Raw genomic sequence first — 15283 nt, 5'->3', positions numbered from 1 at the left:
ATTATTTTGGCCAACAACGAGCCATTGGAAGAAGCAAGGATAACCCATCTTTACATGATATTGGGTATAATAGCAATACGATAAAAAACCAATGTACTTTCAAACCAATTATAGGAACTAATAGTCTTGATAATAATCCTGAACCAAAGACCTTTACCAAAGAGAAATTACCACGTCAAAATTGGAACAAAAAATGAACTCTTCAAAAGAAGGAAATTAAAAATGGCTATTCATAGCCACAAACCTTATAAAAGCATTGTCTATATATATATATATATATATATATATATATATATATATATATATATATATATATATATATATATATATATACACACACACACATTTGTCCTTAGTATTTGCAAGAAGGGTTCCCAGGTCTCGAATACTATTTTTTAGTATTCAAGACATGGGAAACCTTCTTGAAAATAGTGAGATGAAAAGATCAGGGTAAATTTTTAACCTTTAAAATTCTCTAGGAGGCTGAAAAGTAACTCTTAAGTTGAAGTTGTGTTACAAAGAAAGAAGAGGCTAAAATAAAATTCTTAACATTTTTGATTTCAAAATAATTTTAATAAAATAGTAAAAATAAATAACTATTAAACTAGTTTTAATTACAAAACATTTATACTAAAAATAAAAACTTACTTAATTTCATTTGGTTTTCACTTTATTAATCATGGCACCTCTCCATCATGCTGCAGTATAGTTTCTATGCAAGAATATGTTTTTAATGACATTTGTGGCTATGAAAATAACCTTTTCTAATGTCTATTTTTATCTAAACTATTCAGTGGAGTTTAAAGTTCCTTTCTTGATTTCTTTTCTTAGTGAATTTGTTCTTTTGTTCTTAGACTTGATTTTATGCAAGTTTACAAGGTCCTTTGAATATGAAAATGAGCGAACACGAATATAAAGAGTTAAATGATGGTCTAACAGATTGAAAGACATTTCTTTAGATACTTTGGTAGAAGAAACATTGCAAATTTTTGAGAAATGAGATAAATCCTAACATCTTGAAGTAATTGCAGTTATCTTGCTGCAGTCAATATTTTTACTTAAAATTTTTGTTGATTTTCTGAATGCTATTTCTGCTATTTTAAATAGTGACAAAGCATCAGAAGATATAGACCAAAGACCACCTCGATTTTTTAAACTAGTAAATTTTTTATTAGTACCATGATTATACTCATCAAAATAATTAAAATCATTTTCTACAGTTTTTCTAGCCATCAGAATTGAGAGTGTTTCTTGGCAAAATCTGGTTTGCCAACTTTTTAAATAACGTATCCTTTGATAAAAAGTACTAAATACATACCCACCCTGATATTCAATTAAATTTTTTTCTTTATCTGTAAACTTAATTTCATCATCAATAACTAAAACTGAGGTGGCATTTTTAGACTTAGTCAAGTGAGCCAAAATGTGATTTGCAAGGTCATATCCTTCAAGAGTTGAGATTTTATCTGAGAGATTTTTCGTAAAACCTTTCTGACCAGCAACTTTGTAAAATTGTGGATAAAAAACTTCCGCTTCACCATATGTTAATATTGTGTACATTTTTGTAAAATTTCCAACAAATTTTATTTTCAAAAGCATTGGTGTTACATATTCATAATGCATTATGTTGTATATGACACTTTCAGATATTGTATATCTTTTATAGAAAAAATATTTTTATAGGAAATATATTGCCCATAAAAGTGCATCATAAAGTAGTATAAAAATGCAATATCTGAAAGTGCCATATATAATACTTTCAGATGGTGAAAATTCTAAACTTAAGCATGTTTATGCTTCTTTTTTTTTAATACGTGTTTATTTTACAACTACAAAGTATTTACGAGTAACCAATCACAGATTGGCGGTAAATATATACAAATATAAATCATAAACATAAAGTTCGAAATATACGAAGTAAATAAAAATATAAATGCATACAATTCAGAGACATGAATAAAATAAATACCAATTGCAATAATATAATAACGTGTACGTAAAAATAATCCCTGAAATATGTCATAAATTCTTCCAATTAAAATAAAAAATACTATAAATATAAATAAATCTGCTGATTTTTCGGAGGAGTGTTTAGAGGTTTCACTATAAGTTTATATACCACATTTCGAAATAATGTTTGTGTATAAATATGATAGAAACGAAATTCGTGTAATATTGATAAAAAGAATTACTTGTTTGTTGTTATAGGAAGCTCGCAGAAGACTTAAGTCAGTCTTGTCATCGAATACCATTTTCTAGACGTGTAATACACATAAAAAATCAGTTGCATCGCGGTATATACGTATGTGTTACATTTATACCTTGTTATTAATAATATTATTACTTTTTTTTTTTTTTATCGATTTGTATTAAAATTTAAGTCATATTTATTTTTTTTATTTAAATTTAAAAAAATTCCTCACAGTTGTTTAATTTGATTATTGAAGGTTTTAGCTTTATTTTCAGAGTGTTCGTTGTTTAAGTTTACTAGTGATTCTTTTCTGGAAACTAATTTTTAAATAAATAGGGACCACGATATGTAATTGAGAATTTTGAGATTTGTGTTGTTTCAAACTGTATCTTAAAGTTGCCTGTTGCTATTGTATTGCATTTATTTATATTGTTTAAAAAAAAGTGTACTGTAAAGTGTTCTGGAACCAGACTTAGTTTATACTTAAACATGAAAAGTATATTTTGAAAAATGTTTATTTGAAATATATTTACTGCGTTCATTTGTTCCAGTAAGGGTTGCTATATTAGCATACATGAAATAAAAGTAGACAAGTTTCAGACTCTTTTGTGACAAACATGGTCTTGTCATGTAAGGTAAACCTATATTCTTTGATATTTTTGTGTTTATGTAGTTTATGTGGGGTTACCAGGAGATGTGCTCATCAATTAGAATTTCTAAAAACTTTGTATTCAGAGTTCTTTTGATGGTTATATTTTCTATATTAATTGTTGGTAGGTTCAGGGGTATTTTTTTAATTTGCTGATTAGAGTGGAATAGTATATACTTAGTTTTTTTTATATTGAGTGACAGTTTATTTGATTTAAACCAAATATCAATTTTTTTTAGTTCAGCTTTTTTTTTTTCAAAGAGGTCTTCGATTGTCTTTGGTGAGTAAAATAAGTTTGAATCGTCGGCAAACATTATAGTTTTAAAGATATTAGAGGCATTTGAAAGATTGTTTATATAAATAAGAAACAAAAGAGGAGCAAGAATGGAACCTTTCGTTAAGTAAGAAGTTTTTTTTTAAATAATTGCAGTGGTTGGAGCATAGGATCAAAAAAATTTCCAAAAGTTTGCTCCTCTTCCCTCAACATGAGGGCAATTAGTTATTAAAATACGTTTTTTTACTAAATTTTTTTTAATTTAATTTCAACTTCAAGTTTTAAATTGCATCTTATAATCTTTTATTTTTCAAAAGTTACAACTGTGTAAAATTTATACCCTTCCCCCTCCTCATTTTGAGAAGGGAGGATATTTACATGGTCATTACTTTTTAACGTTAGAAGGTTTTTAGATGAAACTCAAAACTTGTTGTTGTTGAAATTAAGTTCAGAATAATTAAGTAAATAAAAAAGTTTTAATTACTCATTGCACTCATGCTAGTTTAAAAAAAAGTTCTCACTTGGCATAAACATAAACATATTTAAATTTAGAATTTCCAAAATATCTTAAAGTATCATATCTTTAAAATCCTACGCTACTGGTCTGAACAAGTTTGAAAAACAAACAGCTAAAAGTATACTTGCACTCAGAGGCGTCCCAAGGGAGGTAGGGGCGTTTGTTCCTCTACTAAATTTACTAGTTAGCATATTGGACATCAGGACGGCTCTGCTTGCATTTGCATTTTCAATTGGCAACATCAGGAACACTTCTCATTGTATGGAGTTGTTACCTTGTCTGAAATAAATGTATTGATACTGTAGTATAATTAATTTGAATATTTACATTATAGATGCTTTTTGTATTACTTTTTAAATACTTTAGATCTAAAAGTAAAGAAAGGTCATATTCAAATGAATATATGAGATATAGTTTTACCTACATGATTAAAGAAATCATCAGCTACTCACAGTGTGTTATTTGTTAAAAAGTACTTGGAAATGACTCTATGAAACCCTCGAAGCTTACTTTTCAATTGAACAAGTGCTATCTTGATCTTTAAACAAAATGGGATTATTCACCAAAATCAACAAAATATAGCAAAAGCATTTTATAAGGTTTCATTTGTAATAGCACAGAGTGAAAAAAAGAAGTTATAAAGAAGATAGATAATATATCTTTATCAAATACTACAGTCAAACGAAGGCTAACTGGCATTTTATCAAATATTAAAGAAAATGTTATTAATGAATCGCCATATTTTTCTATTCAGTTGGATGAGTCCACAGATGTAAGTTCAATGACACAAATAATTGTATTTTGCATGTATATTCGCAATAACAAATTCAAAGAAGAATTTTTTTCTCTTCTTTTTTGAAACAACATCAAGAGCAGCTAATATTATGGAAATTTTATAACAGTTCTTCAATGACAATAAATTATAATGGAAATGCTTGTTTGAAATTACTACTGATAGAGCTCCTGTCATGATGAGTTGTAAGTCTGGATTGAAGATTAGGGTAAAAGAGCTTGCTCCAAATGTAGTTGGTGAACACTGTTTTATTCATAGACAGGCTTTGGCAACCAAAGATTTACCTGGTTGTTTGAAAGTTGTTTTTAATCAATTAGTCTAATTAGTCAACCATATAAAATCTTCTGCTCTTAACAGTCGTCTTTTTACAAAATTTTGCTCTGACCTAGATGCTAAACATAATAAGTTATTGTTTTATACTTTAATATGATGGCTATCTGCTGGAAATTTTTTGGAAAGATTTTTTCAAGCTTAGAAATTTAATGAATTTTTGTGTCAAATGAAAAGTTGGCTAATAGAATATTTTGAATTTAAAAATTTTGAATTAACTGCTTATCTTGTGGACACTGTGGGTCATTTTAACAAGTTAAATATACAACTTCAAAACAAAAATGCTGATGTCATTACACACTCAGATAAAATTTATTTAAAAGTTCAAACTGTATAAGACTAAAATTAATAATGGAAACTTGATCATGTTTAAAAATTTAAATTGTGTAATTGGAAATAACATGCTTTCCAAAAATATAAAAGCATAAATAGTTTGTCACTTAGATAATTTCATTAAGGAATTTGGTAACTAATTTCTAGATGTTAACCATTTGAGCAGTGAATTTATTATACCACCATTTTCTTGTGAAGTAAAAGATGTGATAGAGGAAGTACAAGAAAAATTTGTTTAGAGTTAAAAAATGATACCCCGGCTAAGGATACTTCAAAACAACACGATCAAACAACCTCTGGTTGAAAATGAGGAATTCATTTCCATTGTGTTCATCTATTGCACTTAAAGCCCTTATTCCTTTTTTCAACACTATATTTGTGTGAAGCTGGGTTTTCAGCAATCTCATAAAACTAAAAAAAGAAATTGACTCGATATTGATGCAGGTATTAGATGTGCTCTATCAAAAACTAAACCGAATTTTCTGAAAATGGTAATTATTAAAATTTTACCTTTTAATAATTTTTAAAACAAAAGGGGTCCATGAAGATTTTATGATATATAATTTGGGAAACAGGTTAGAAAAGGTTGGGAACCACTGTAGTTGCTAGATAAACCATAAAAGTTTTCTAAAGCAATGGAGTCCCTTGATAAATATGTAGTTACACATTCGTGTTATTTCCAGAAATAACTTTTGATGCGACGAGTATTTTGAAGATAGAGATATTTTTTCATTTAATGATTTTGACAAATTTAATTTTTTTAAGCTGCAGAATATAATATCAATAAATCTTGAAAGATTTGAACACGGGAATTTTATTTTTTTAAGTATATCATAATTGTCTTTGGCGAATATTGTTTAGTATATCACAATTGTCTTGTCGAATTTTTAATTAAGAGATTTTTATTGATTTTATTTTTAATTAGGACTGGAAAATCAGAAATGTTAGTGAAATCCAACTTTCTTTTTGTGAAGAATAGTGTATTGGAGTTAAAATATCGAAAAAAAATTACCCAGTTCTTTAGGTGAGAAATTAATAATAATTTGAATCCTTTGCTCAAAAAATCATCTGTCAACTTTAGTAAATCTCATCCAACCTACCTCCAATCTTAACAAAACAAAACTTCGAAATTCAAAACAGTTTGTTGAATGTGCTCAATCATTGTATATCGATCCTGGTGAATTTCAAGTTTCCTTGATATTGTTAATCTTTACCCTTCAATACCAGTTAAAGAATCAATCGATATTTTATTAGAACAACTCCGTAACAGTCCTGTCTTTAAATCAAAATTATCTTATTCAGAAATAAAAATACTTTTAGATTTGTGTTTGTCAAATTGTTATTTTTTACATGAAAGCAACATACACACATTGGAAGATGCTGTTCCTATAGGTTTATCATTAATGGTAGTAATAGCAGAGAGTTTTCTATAACATTATGAAGAAAAAGCGTTACTACAGGCACAATATCTTACACCACCAATATGTGTAAAACCATTTAAAAGGTATGTAGATGATATCCATTCCCGTTTTATAATGGAGGCAGAATCAGAACGTTTTCTTGACTTGTTAAATAATCAACACACAAGTATCAAATATACGATTGAAAAAGAAAGTGATACACACACAATAAGTTTTCTCGATCTCTCAATAATAAATAACAAATCCGGAACATATCTTTTTAATATCTATCGCAAAGATGCAATAACTAATGTGCAAATAAAGCCGCATTCTTGTCATGATCCAAAAATAATTTATGGTGTATTTAAAGGTTTTATCCAAAGAGCTTTTGCATTATGCAGTAAAGAACACATAAATCATGAATTAAAGTTTCTAGCAAAAATGTTTACAGAAAATGGTTATAATAAAAAAATACTTCAAAACATTGTCAAAAAAATAAAAAACAATGAGCAAAATAATCAAAATAATCAACAAAACAACAACAATAACATCAAAAAACTAGAACCAAATTTTATTTCTCTACCATGGGTACCAAAATTAAGTAATCAGTTAAAACAGATATTTAAAAGTGTAGGCTATACTCCAGTTTTTAAATCACCAAAAAACCTTCAACAATTAATAACTCAAAAAAACAAGCCTCGACTTGACAACTCTTACCCAGGAGTCTACAAACTGGAGTGTTCGTGTGGAAAGCTCTATGTAGGTGAAACAAAACTCAAGGTTTCAACTCGCATTTGCCAACATCAAAAACATACTTTTGAGGGAAAATGGAAAAATTCGGCCGTAGCGGGGCATTCCAGAAATTGCCATGGTGCCTTTGGCTGGAATAATAACAACACTGTTAAAGTAGAGGAAGACTATTTTAAGAGAAAAATGAGAGAGTCCTTGGAAATACAGTTTCACCAGTGTTCTCCGGGTGAAGGCGGTTTGAATAAAGAATACGGTGATCACGTCACATCGTCGTTTTGGAAACCTTATTTTTCTTTTTTAAGACGCAAGAACACAATACATTGAAGTTTTATAATTTGTTTGTTGTTGTTTTTTGTTGTTGCTTTTTTAACGGTTTTTTATATTACTTGAATAGCGAGGGTATATATAACCCCTAGAAATATTGTAATTTATTATAAGAAAGAGGATAAGTTTACATACTATACCAGATGTATACTTTTGAAAATTACATCTGTCAACTTGTTTTCGTGCTAAATTGGGTTGTTAAGTGAGAGATAAGTGTTTTGCTGTAAATAATATGGGTTGTTACAAACTACTAGAGGTATGTAAAGCAATATTATTGACAATATGTGATAGTAAATGTATTTAAAATTAACCTAATGTTTTTTACAGAACTTTAAATCAGAACACATATTTTGTTGGTTTTAAAGGTTAGACGTGTGTTTGTAAATTGACAAACACAATGTTTTATTAGTTAAATGAACTTTAATTTTACAAAATTTTTCTTAGCTTGCTTGTCTTGTCTGTTTACTTATTTATTTACGACCTTGTCCGCGCAATTAGAAATTATAAAGTACAAAAGAAATTGGTTGCAGGAATTTCAAGTATCGTTAAAACAGTAATTAAATAATTTTAATTATTTTTTTTAATTAAGTAATTAAATAAATTTATAAATAGTTTTGCTAAATCTCACTACAATATTAAAAAATTTTTTTCAGTTTTAGAAGTTAGTAAGGAAAATGCTGAAATCGACTTTAAAAAAGGTTTTAAAGTATTATAAAAATATAACCCGATCTAATTTATATTAAAACTATTAAATAAACGTTAGTTTCTATTTAATATTTATATTTTCAATATTTTTTAGAACAATACATATTTATAATGAAAAAAGAAAGACTACATCATTAGAATTAAAAATGAACATAGTAGTAAAAGAAATTGGATTACCGGCTCTTCTAAATCAGACACTCAGTCGGATGAAAATTAAACTTTCATCGGTCACTAAATTAAAGTTAAGACATTGAAAAGGCTCAGAAACCTGAATCACGCAAAAAATATATTGTTAAGAAACTGAGGAATTCTGGAGAGAGACAAGTTAATGTAAATGATTGTGTAAACAAAAAATAGACATTTTTAGGCATGCCATCAGAAATTAACAACCGAAGCACGGCAATCTATGTTCGGCAGTGTCTGGAAAATATGGGATTTCAAATAACAAAACACATATATGAATGGATTAATTCGAAGGACAGAAATCAAACAAAGGCGCCCCCGTAAAGAAGGTGGCATTGTAAGAGGTGGGGAAAATAAGTACATTTTAAAGACTTATGAAGAAATCTCAGAAGCAGTATGCAAAAAAGATTTTTTTAGATACTTTTGCTGCGTCAGATGGTCGCGTTACACAAGCATTTAAAAAGTATGCCAAGGAAAATTACCCGGCGAAGACCTTCGCGGGAAAAAAAGGCTGCTCTTCAAAAAAAATACCGCAAGATAATATAGATTATATTTGCAAACATCTACAGTCATAACCATCCTACCAGACTCACTGTACAAGAAACATAATGAACACGAAAAGTATCTTTGTGATAAATACTAGAAGAATGTATTCCTTGTATGTGGAAAAGTGTAAAGAAGAGCAGAGAGCACCAGTTAAGGAGCATTTCTACAGACATGTTTTCAAAACAAAATTTAATCTCCATTTCAATATACCTAAAAAGGACACTTGCAAGACATGTGATATATTTAAAATATAGATAAGTAGTCCTGAGTTGAGTATGGATGAATTATCTCAGCAAAACATTGCCTACGAACTCTAATTAAGAAAAACTGAGTTTGCACGGGAGTGTATAAACACTGATGTAACAAAAGTGAAAGAAAACCCAGAAGTTTATGTATGCAGTATTGACCTGCAAAAAGCACAGACACTTCCAATTTTATCTGTTTCAGATGCTTATTATAAACGCAATATGTATTGCAATAACTTTGGTGTTCATAATCTTGAGACGGAAGCTGTGTTTTGTTTATGGAACGAAACTATTGCCTCCAAAGGTACTCAAGAAGTTTCCTCCTGTGTCATAAAGCATCTAAAATTGAGTGCAAAACAAAAACATGTCATAGTTTACAACGGTACGTGTACCTTCCAGAATAATAGTTTTACAAAGCAAAGATACTGAAACCATCGATCAAATGCTTTTAGTTTCTGGGCATTCTTTTTTACCTAATGATGCAGATTTTGGTTCAGTTGAACTAGCAGCTAAAGGTAAAATTGTTTACCTTGAAAATGACTGAGAAGACGTCATGACTACCTGTCAAAGGGGAAAAAAATTACTGTTTGTGAGATGAATAACGATGATTATTTTGTTATCAATACCTAAGAAAATAACATATCGAAACGGAAAAAAAAATGTGACCAAAAATCTATTCAGTTTGATACCATATACATCAAACCAACCGGAAGAAAAGGGAGACCGATGCAATCAAAAAATATCCCTATGGAAAAACTCTACTCAAGAGTGAGACCAGTAAGTGGACAAAAGAAGCAGGATATGATTGATTTCCTTCAATTTATTCCTTCAGCACATTATAAATTCATTTAAACTTAACATCTGTTTTAGAGGAAGAAAAGGAGAATGTTGGTCCACTACCATATCTTGCGCCACAAATTGATTAAGAGTGTGACAATATAAACTAAAACTGACCTCAGCACCATACAAGACCGTTTTTTTTTATGGAACGGTTTTATTTGATATAATGTAAAAATTTGGTTTTAAACATTTTCTCAAGCTAAATAAATAAAAATTTTCAAATTAAGTAAATCAAAATCTTAAAAACTAAAACGTTTGTTTTATTTCATTCGTTTACTCTTCAAATTGATGGTGGTGTGAGTCAATCTTTTTCAATCAATTTGTTTCATTTAATCTTATTTCCTGTTCAGGTTGATAGTGATGTTAGTCAATTAGCCCCTCCAGAGTTATGTTTCTGGTAACAATAGGTACACAAATGCTACATGCTTTAAAAGACCAGCAGTTTATGTAAACAAACATGCAGAGTTAAAGATTGACAGGACTGCACAAGATTTATTTCAAAGAGACCTGTCCAATCTTTAGCTTACAGAGCTATTTAATATAAATTAAAAAGTTAATCTCCGCTTTTTAGTAGGGTAAAAATTATATTTTTTTGCAAATGTTTTGCTAAATTTTATTTTCGACTTTTTATTTTTTACAATAACACACCCTGTAAATATTGGACGTTAATACGTTTGAAGAGCGCCAAAAAAACCCTTTTGGGGTCCAAGGGAGAAAAAGCAATTTGAAGTTTTTAGTAAAAGTATCCAAAAAAGAACCAAAAATTTCAAAAATCATTTTTGTTTATTGGCATTAATTTTCTTCGAAAGTGAAATTTTTTTGTACAATGATACCAAAGTATTACAAATACAATTAATTAAAATAGTTTTACAATTTTGTGCCAACAATTTCAAATAATGCTTCTATCAGAGTTAAGAATTCAATCTTTTTAACACTTGGAAGCAAAATTCTCTGAAAATTCTTTTAAACATTTTTCTGAAAATATTTCTTCTAACTTTTAAGCATGTTTGCTGTTAAATTCCACAACACAGTGTAGAAGCTGGGTTCCATACTCAGGATGTGAAGGGCTTCGCTTGAATCTTTGCCAGTAAGTCTTAAACTTTAAATGCATTGCTTCAGTTGCTTGTTCACTGAACAATCCAAGTGCAGACCCATGTCAATCAATAAACTCGGAAATGTGATAAAAAAAACTGCGTGTGCTATTGGAGTCACTGTAACAGGCAAAGAGAGAAAAGAATCTTTAAACTTTTCAATTTTTCTTTGAAGTAACCCTCAATTGACTTTCCAAAGAAGGAAGAAATAAAATCTCTAAAATGTTTCAATGGAACCCTGAGCTTCAAAAGCACAAACCTTTTCAGCCAGTCTTTGAAAAATGTCAACTTTTTGCAAAAGTTTGTGACATTCATTTCCAGCAAATTGTCCCCCGTGGTATGGCTGAAGTTGAATGTGCAACAGAGCAGGCCATTGTTTTGCTCCTGGCCAAAGTTCTAAAAAAATTTTAAAAAGATGATTGACAATTCCTTTTAGCAAATGTAGTTCCCTTGGTGGAATGATGTCCAAAATAAGTGTCCATTCCTCCATGTTGATCAAAGGAATATGAATTGTGTTGTCAAAATCTTTAGCTATCTTGAATTTGGAGCCAGCAGACACAAATGTTCTGTAGCTCTCTTGTATTAAACAAAACTTCTGGAAACTCCACATTCTGAGATGTTGTCTGAATCGATGTTACACCAACAGCTGGGGTGTTTACTTGAATGAGACTGAATTCCACATAAGATGTTAGTAATTTTGAGATCACAAGAGATGATAAAAGAAACGTCTTCAACATGGATTTGGTCCATCATCACCTTGACAGTCGCATATGTTTCAGGCACATCTTCCACAATTGCAACAATGAGTTGACGCTTCACACCTGTATCACGAGCAATTGAGTTTGTGAGTAGGCGTGAACTTTTTTGTTTAGGACTTTTTGACTCATCAACTTCTTCTGTGCTTATAATTAAGCATATAAATAAGTGCATATAAATAAGACTAATATAAATGTGCATATAAATATTTTCAGAAATGAACCACCACCATCTATTCCCAGCTTGACTAAATGCTGAGGGGAGTAATCTCTTGAATGCAAAACATGATTTGTTTCCATTGTAAAATTTGACTCTGACAAGGTAAAGAAATCTGCAAGAGTTTGTCCAGCAGCACCAAATTTTTGCTCAAAATATGGATCAGCTAGTCGAATCCCAGTGGATTTGTTTAGCGTTGATGCTAGAAGTCTCTTTTTTTTTCTTTTTTTTTACGCAAAAACTTTTGATGTGAACGGACGTGCTTTTGTAAACTAAATTAAAAATGGCTAAATTTACCGTTTCTCAAATTAAAAACCTATTAGATATTCATGAGAATACTTTATTAAAAATATTTAAAGAGAAGTTTGATAAAATACAAATTAAGCTATTAAATCTTCAAGAAGAAAATACAAAACTAAAAAAAGAAACTAATGAACTAAGGAAATCGGCGGAGTTTCTTAGCGAGAAATATGAAACAATTGTTTAAGAACTTTCTGAAATAAAAAAAAAAGCTAAACTTAACATCAAACCAAAATGATATTTCATACGTTGTTGTCAAACACAAACTAGCTGAGTTGGAAAACAGGAGCAGAAGAAAAAACCTAAGGTTTACGGGAATTGAAGAAGATGAAAACGAAACGTGGGAATTGAGCGAGGAAAAGATTCAAAATGTTTTAAAGACAAAACTTGGATTTAAAAGTAATGTTGAAATTGAACGGGCGAACAGGACGGGGAAAAAAAGTAGCGATGGAAAAAAGTTCAACAGAAGCATAATAGTAAAATTTTTAAACTACAAAGACAAAAAAACCGCGTTGGATAACTATGTATGTTCAGTTAAATTTGTGGAACGATCGTCTTTACGTAAACGAAGACTACAGCGAAAGAACTTTAGAATTGCGAAAACAGTTATTTAAAGAAGCAAAAGATTTGAGAGCCAAAGGTAAATATGCTACAGTTGTATATAATAAACTTGTAACGCGCGACTTTTAAGAAATTCTTTTATCTTATTGTTTTTAAAAACAAAAATGGATTCAAATCGCTCTAAGAATTTTGATATTTTCAAATTTAATGATTTTATACTTAACAAAGAGTCCGATCCGGATCAAAGTTATTTTAGTGAAACAGATGCTTTATAAAGCAACTGCAGCTATTTTTATTCTTTTGAAATAAAAGAATTTCTTGAGCGTGATAAATTTAATGCAATTCATTTAAATATAAAAAGTTTAAAAAAAAATTTTGAAAATCTTTGCAATAGTTTTGAGGAAAATCTAACTATTTAAGTGTAATCTGCCTAACTGAGACCTGGTGTAGTTCTGATGACTCAAATTTAGATAATTATTTTAAAATACCGGGCTATAATTTAATTTCATTAGGGCGGAAAACAAATAAACGCAGCGGTGGTTTAATCATTTATGTAAAAGAAAACCTACGGTATTTTGTTAGGCATGACATGAGTATTTCTGACGTGAATATAAAGGTTTTAACGATTGAAATATTGATCAATAAAACTGAAAACATTGTAATTTTTTTTTTCTTTTTCTTTTTTCTTGATGCCCCAAGAGGTGCATTTAACGAGAAACTTCACGCCTCCTTCCTTACCGTGACGCGAAATACGTCCAGAAATTAAAACATTTAGTACATTTTTACATGACGATATTATAAATAAAAGCAACCACGAAAAGAAATTGCTTCACATATTAGGTGATCTGAATTTAAATTGCTTTGAGTATCACATCAATAAAGACATTAATGGGTTTTATAATTAGGAACTGCTCCATTTGAAAATGGAGCAGTTCCTCTAATAAACAAACCAACAAGAATTACTCAAACAACAACTTCCTTAATTGATAACATTATAACCAACGATATTTTTAATAATTGGCTTAAAAAAGACATTATTAAAAGTGACATATTTGATCATTTCCCTATTTTCTTTTCAATAGATGTTAATGCGAAAATTTTATATAATGAAAAAGACGACTTTTTCATAATAAAAACCTAGAATCTTTTAAATATCAACTTTCTTTAGTTAATTGGGACATTATTAACTTTTCTAAAGACATTACTTTAATATACAAATCTTTTTTTTAAATTTTTTATAAAATTTATGACATCAATTTTCCCAAAGTAGAAATAAATTACAAACATAAAAAAATTAAATCGCCATGGATTACTAAGGGTATTCTAACATCTTCTAAAATTAAACAAAAACCTTATATTAAATATTTAAAATCAAAAACAACTGAGAATAAGACCATTTATAAAAATTACGTAAGACTATTTGAACGCCTAAGGAAAAATTCAAAATCAATATACTAAACTAATTTACTTGAAAAATACAAACTAAACTTAAAACGCACTTGGCAACTAATAAACGAAATTATAGTTAACACTAAAAAAATATCGCAATCTTTGCCCTCAGTTGTTAAAGTAGATGCTTCCGAATTTGATAAATATTTTGTATCTGTAGGACAAAACCTACCCAAAAAATTCTAAACCCTAAAAAATTAATAAAAACAACATATGACCCTCTTAAATTTTTTTTATTTGACTTTTGAAGAGTTTGAAAGTGCCTATAAATTGTTAAAGTCGAATAAAGCAGTTGGTCCAGATGATGTCAATGGGAATGTTATTATAAACTGTTTTGACGTTTTAAAAGACATACTTTTCCAAACTTTTAAATGCTCTCTTAATCATGAGCAGCCGTGGCGCAGTGGTTAGAGTTCTGGTTCAGAACCCAGAAGTCCCGGGTTCGATCCCAGCTCTAGCCCAATAAGCGACATTGGTAAGGAAGGAGGCGTGAACTTTTAGTTAAATGCTTTTCCGCGGTGGTCCGTGATAAGACCGTAAGGACTTTTGGGAGCAGCTAAAAAATAAAAATAATAAAAAGGGAGTTTTTCCTGATGATTTAAAAATAGCAAAAATTATTCCTATATTTAAAGAAGGAGAAAAAGCGAATGAAAAACACTATCGTCCAATTTCTATCCTCTCTGTTTTTTCTAAAATTTTAGAAAGAATTTTGTACATCAGAATATACAATCACCTTTTATCAAACAAATTATTATATAACATGTAATTTGGATTTAAAAAAAATAATTCAACAGAGCATGCTATTATTTAGCTTACAAGAAGTATATCAG

General features: G+C 29.3%; 1 protein-coding gene across 1 annotated transcript; it reads left to right on the top strand.

Annotated features, from left to right (window-relative positions):
- The first annotated feature begins 6622 nt into the window (after positions 1-6622).
- Positions 6623-7561, top strand: LOC136091000 (uncharacterized). Its single transcript, XM_065817984.1, has one exon. It carries the CDS (start codon positions 6623-6625, stop codon positions 7559-7561), a length of 939 nt encoding a protein of 312 aa, XP_065674056.1.
- The last annotated feature ends 7722 nt before the right edge of the window (positions 7562-15283 follow it).

Source organism: Hydra vulgaris, chromosome 14 (assembly GCF_038396675.1).
Source record: "Hydra vulgaris chromosome 14, alternate assembly HydraT2T_AEP".
NCBI classification, from domain to species: domain Eukaryota; kingdom Metazoa; phylum Cnidaria; class Hydrozoa; order Anthoathecata; family Hydridae; genus Hydra; species Hydra vulgaris.
The sequence above is the reverse complement of the archived record's forward strand: the minus strand, read 5'-3'. Positions and strand labels throughout refer to the sequence as shown.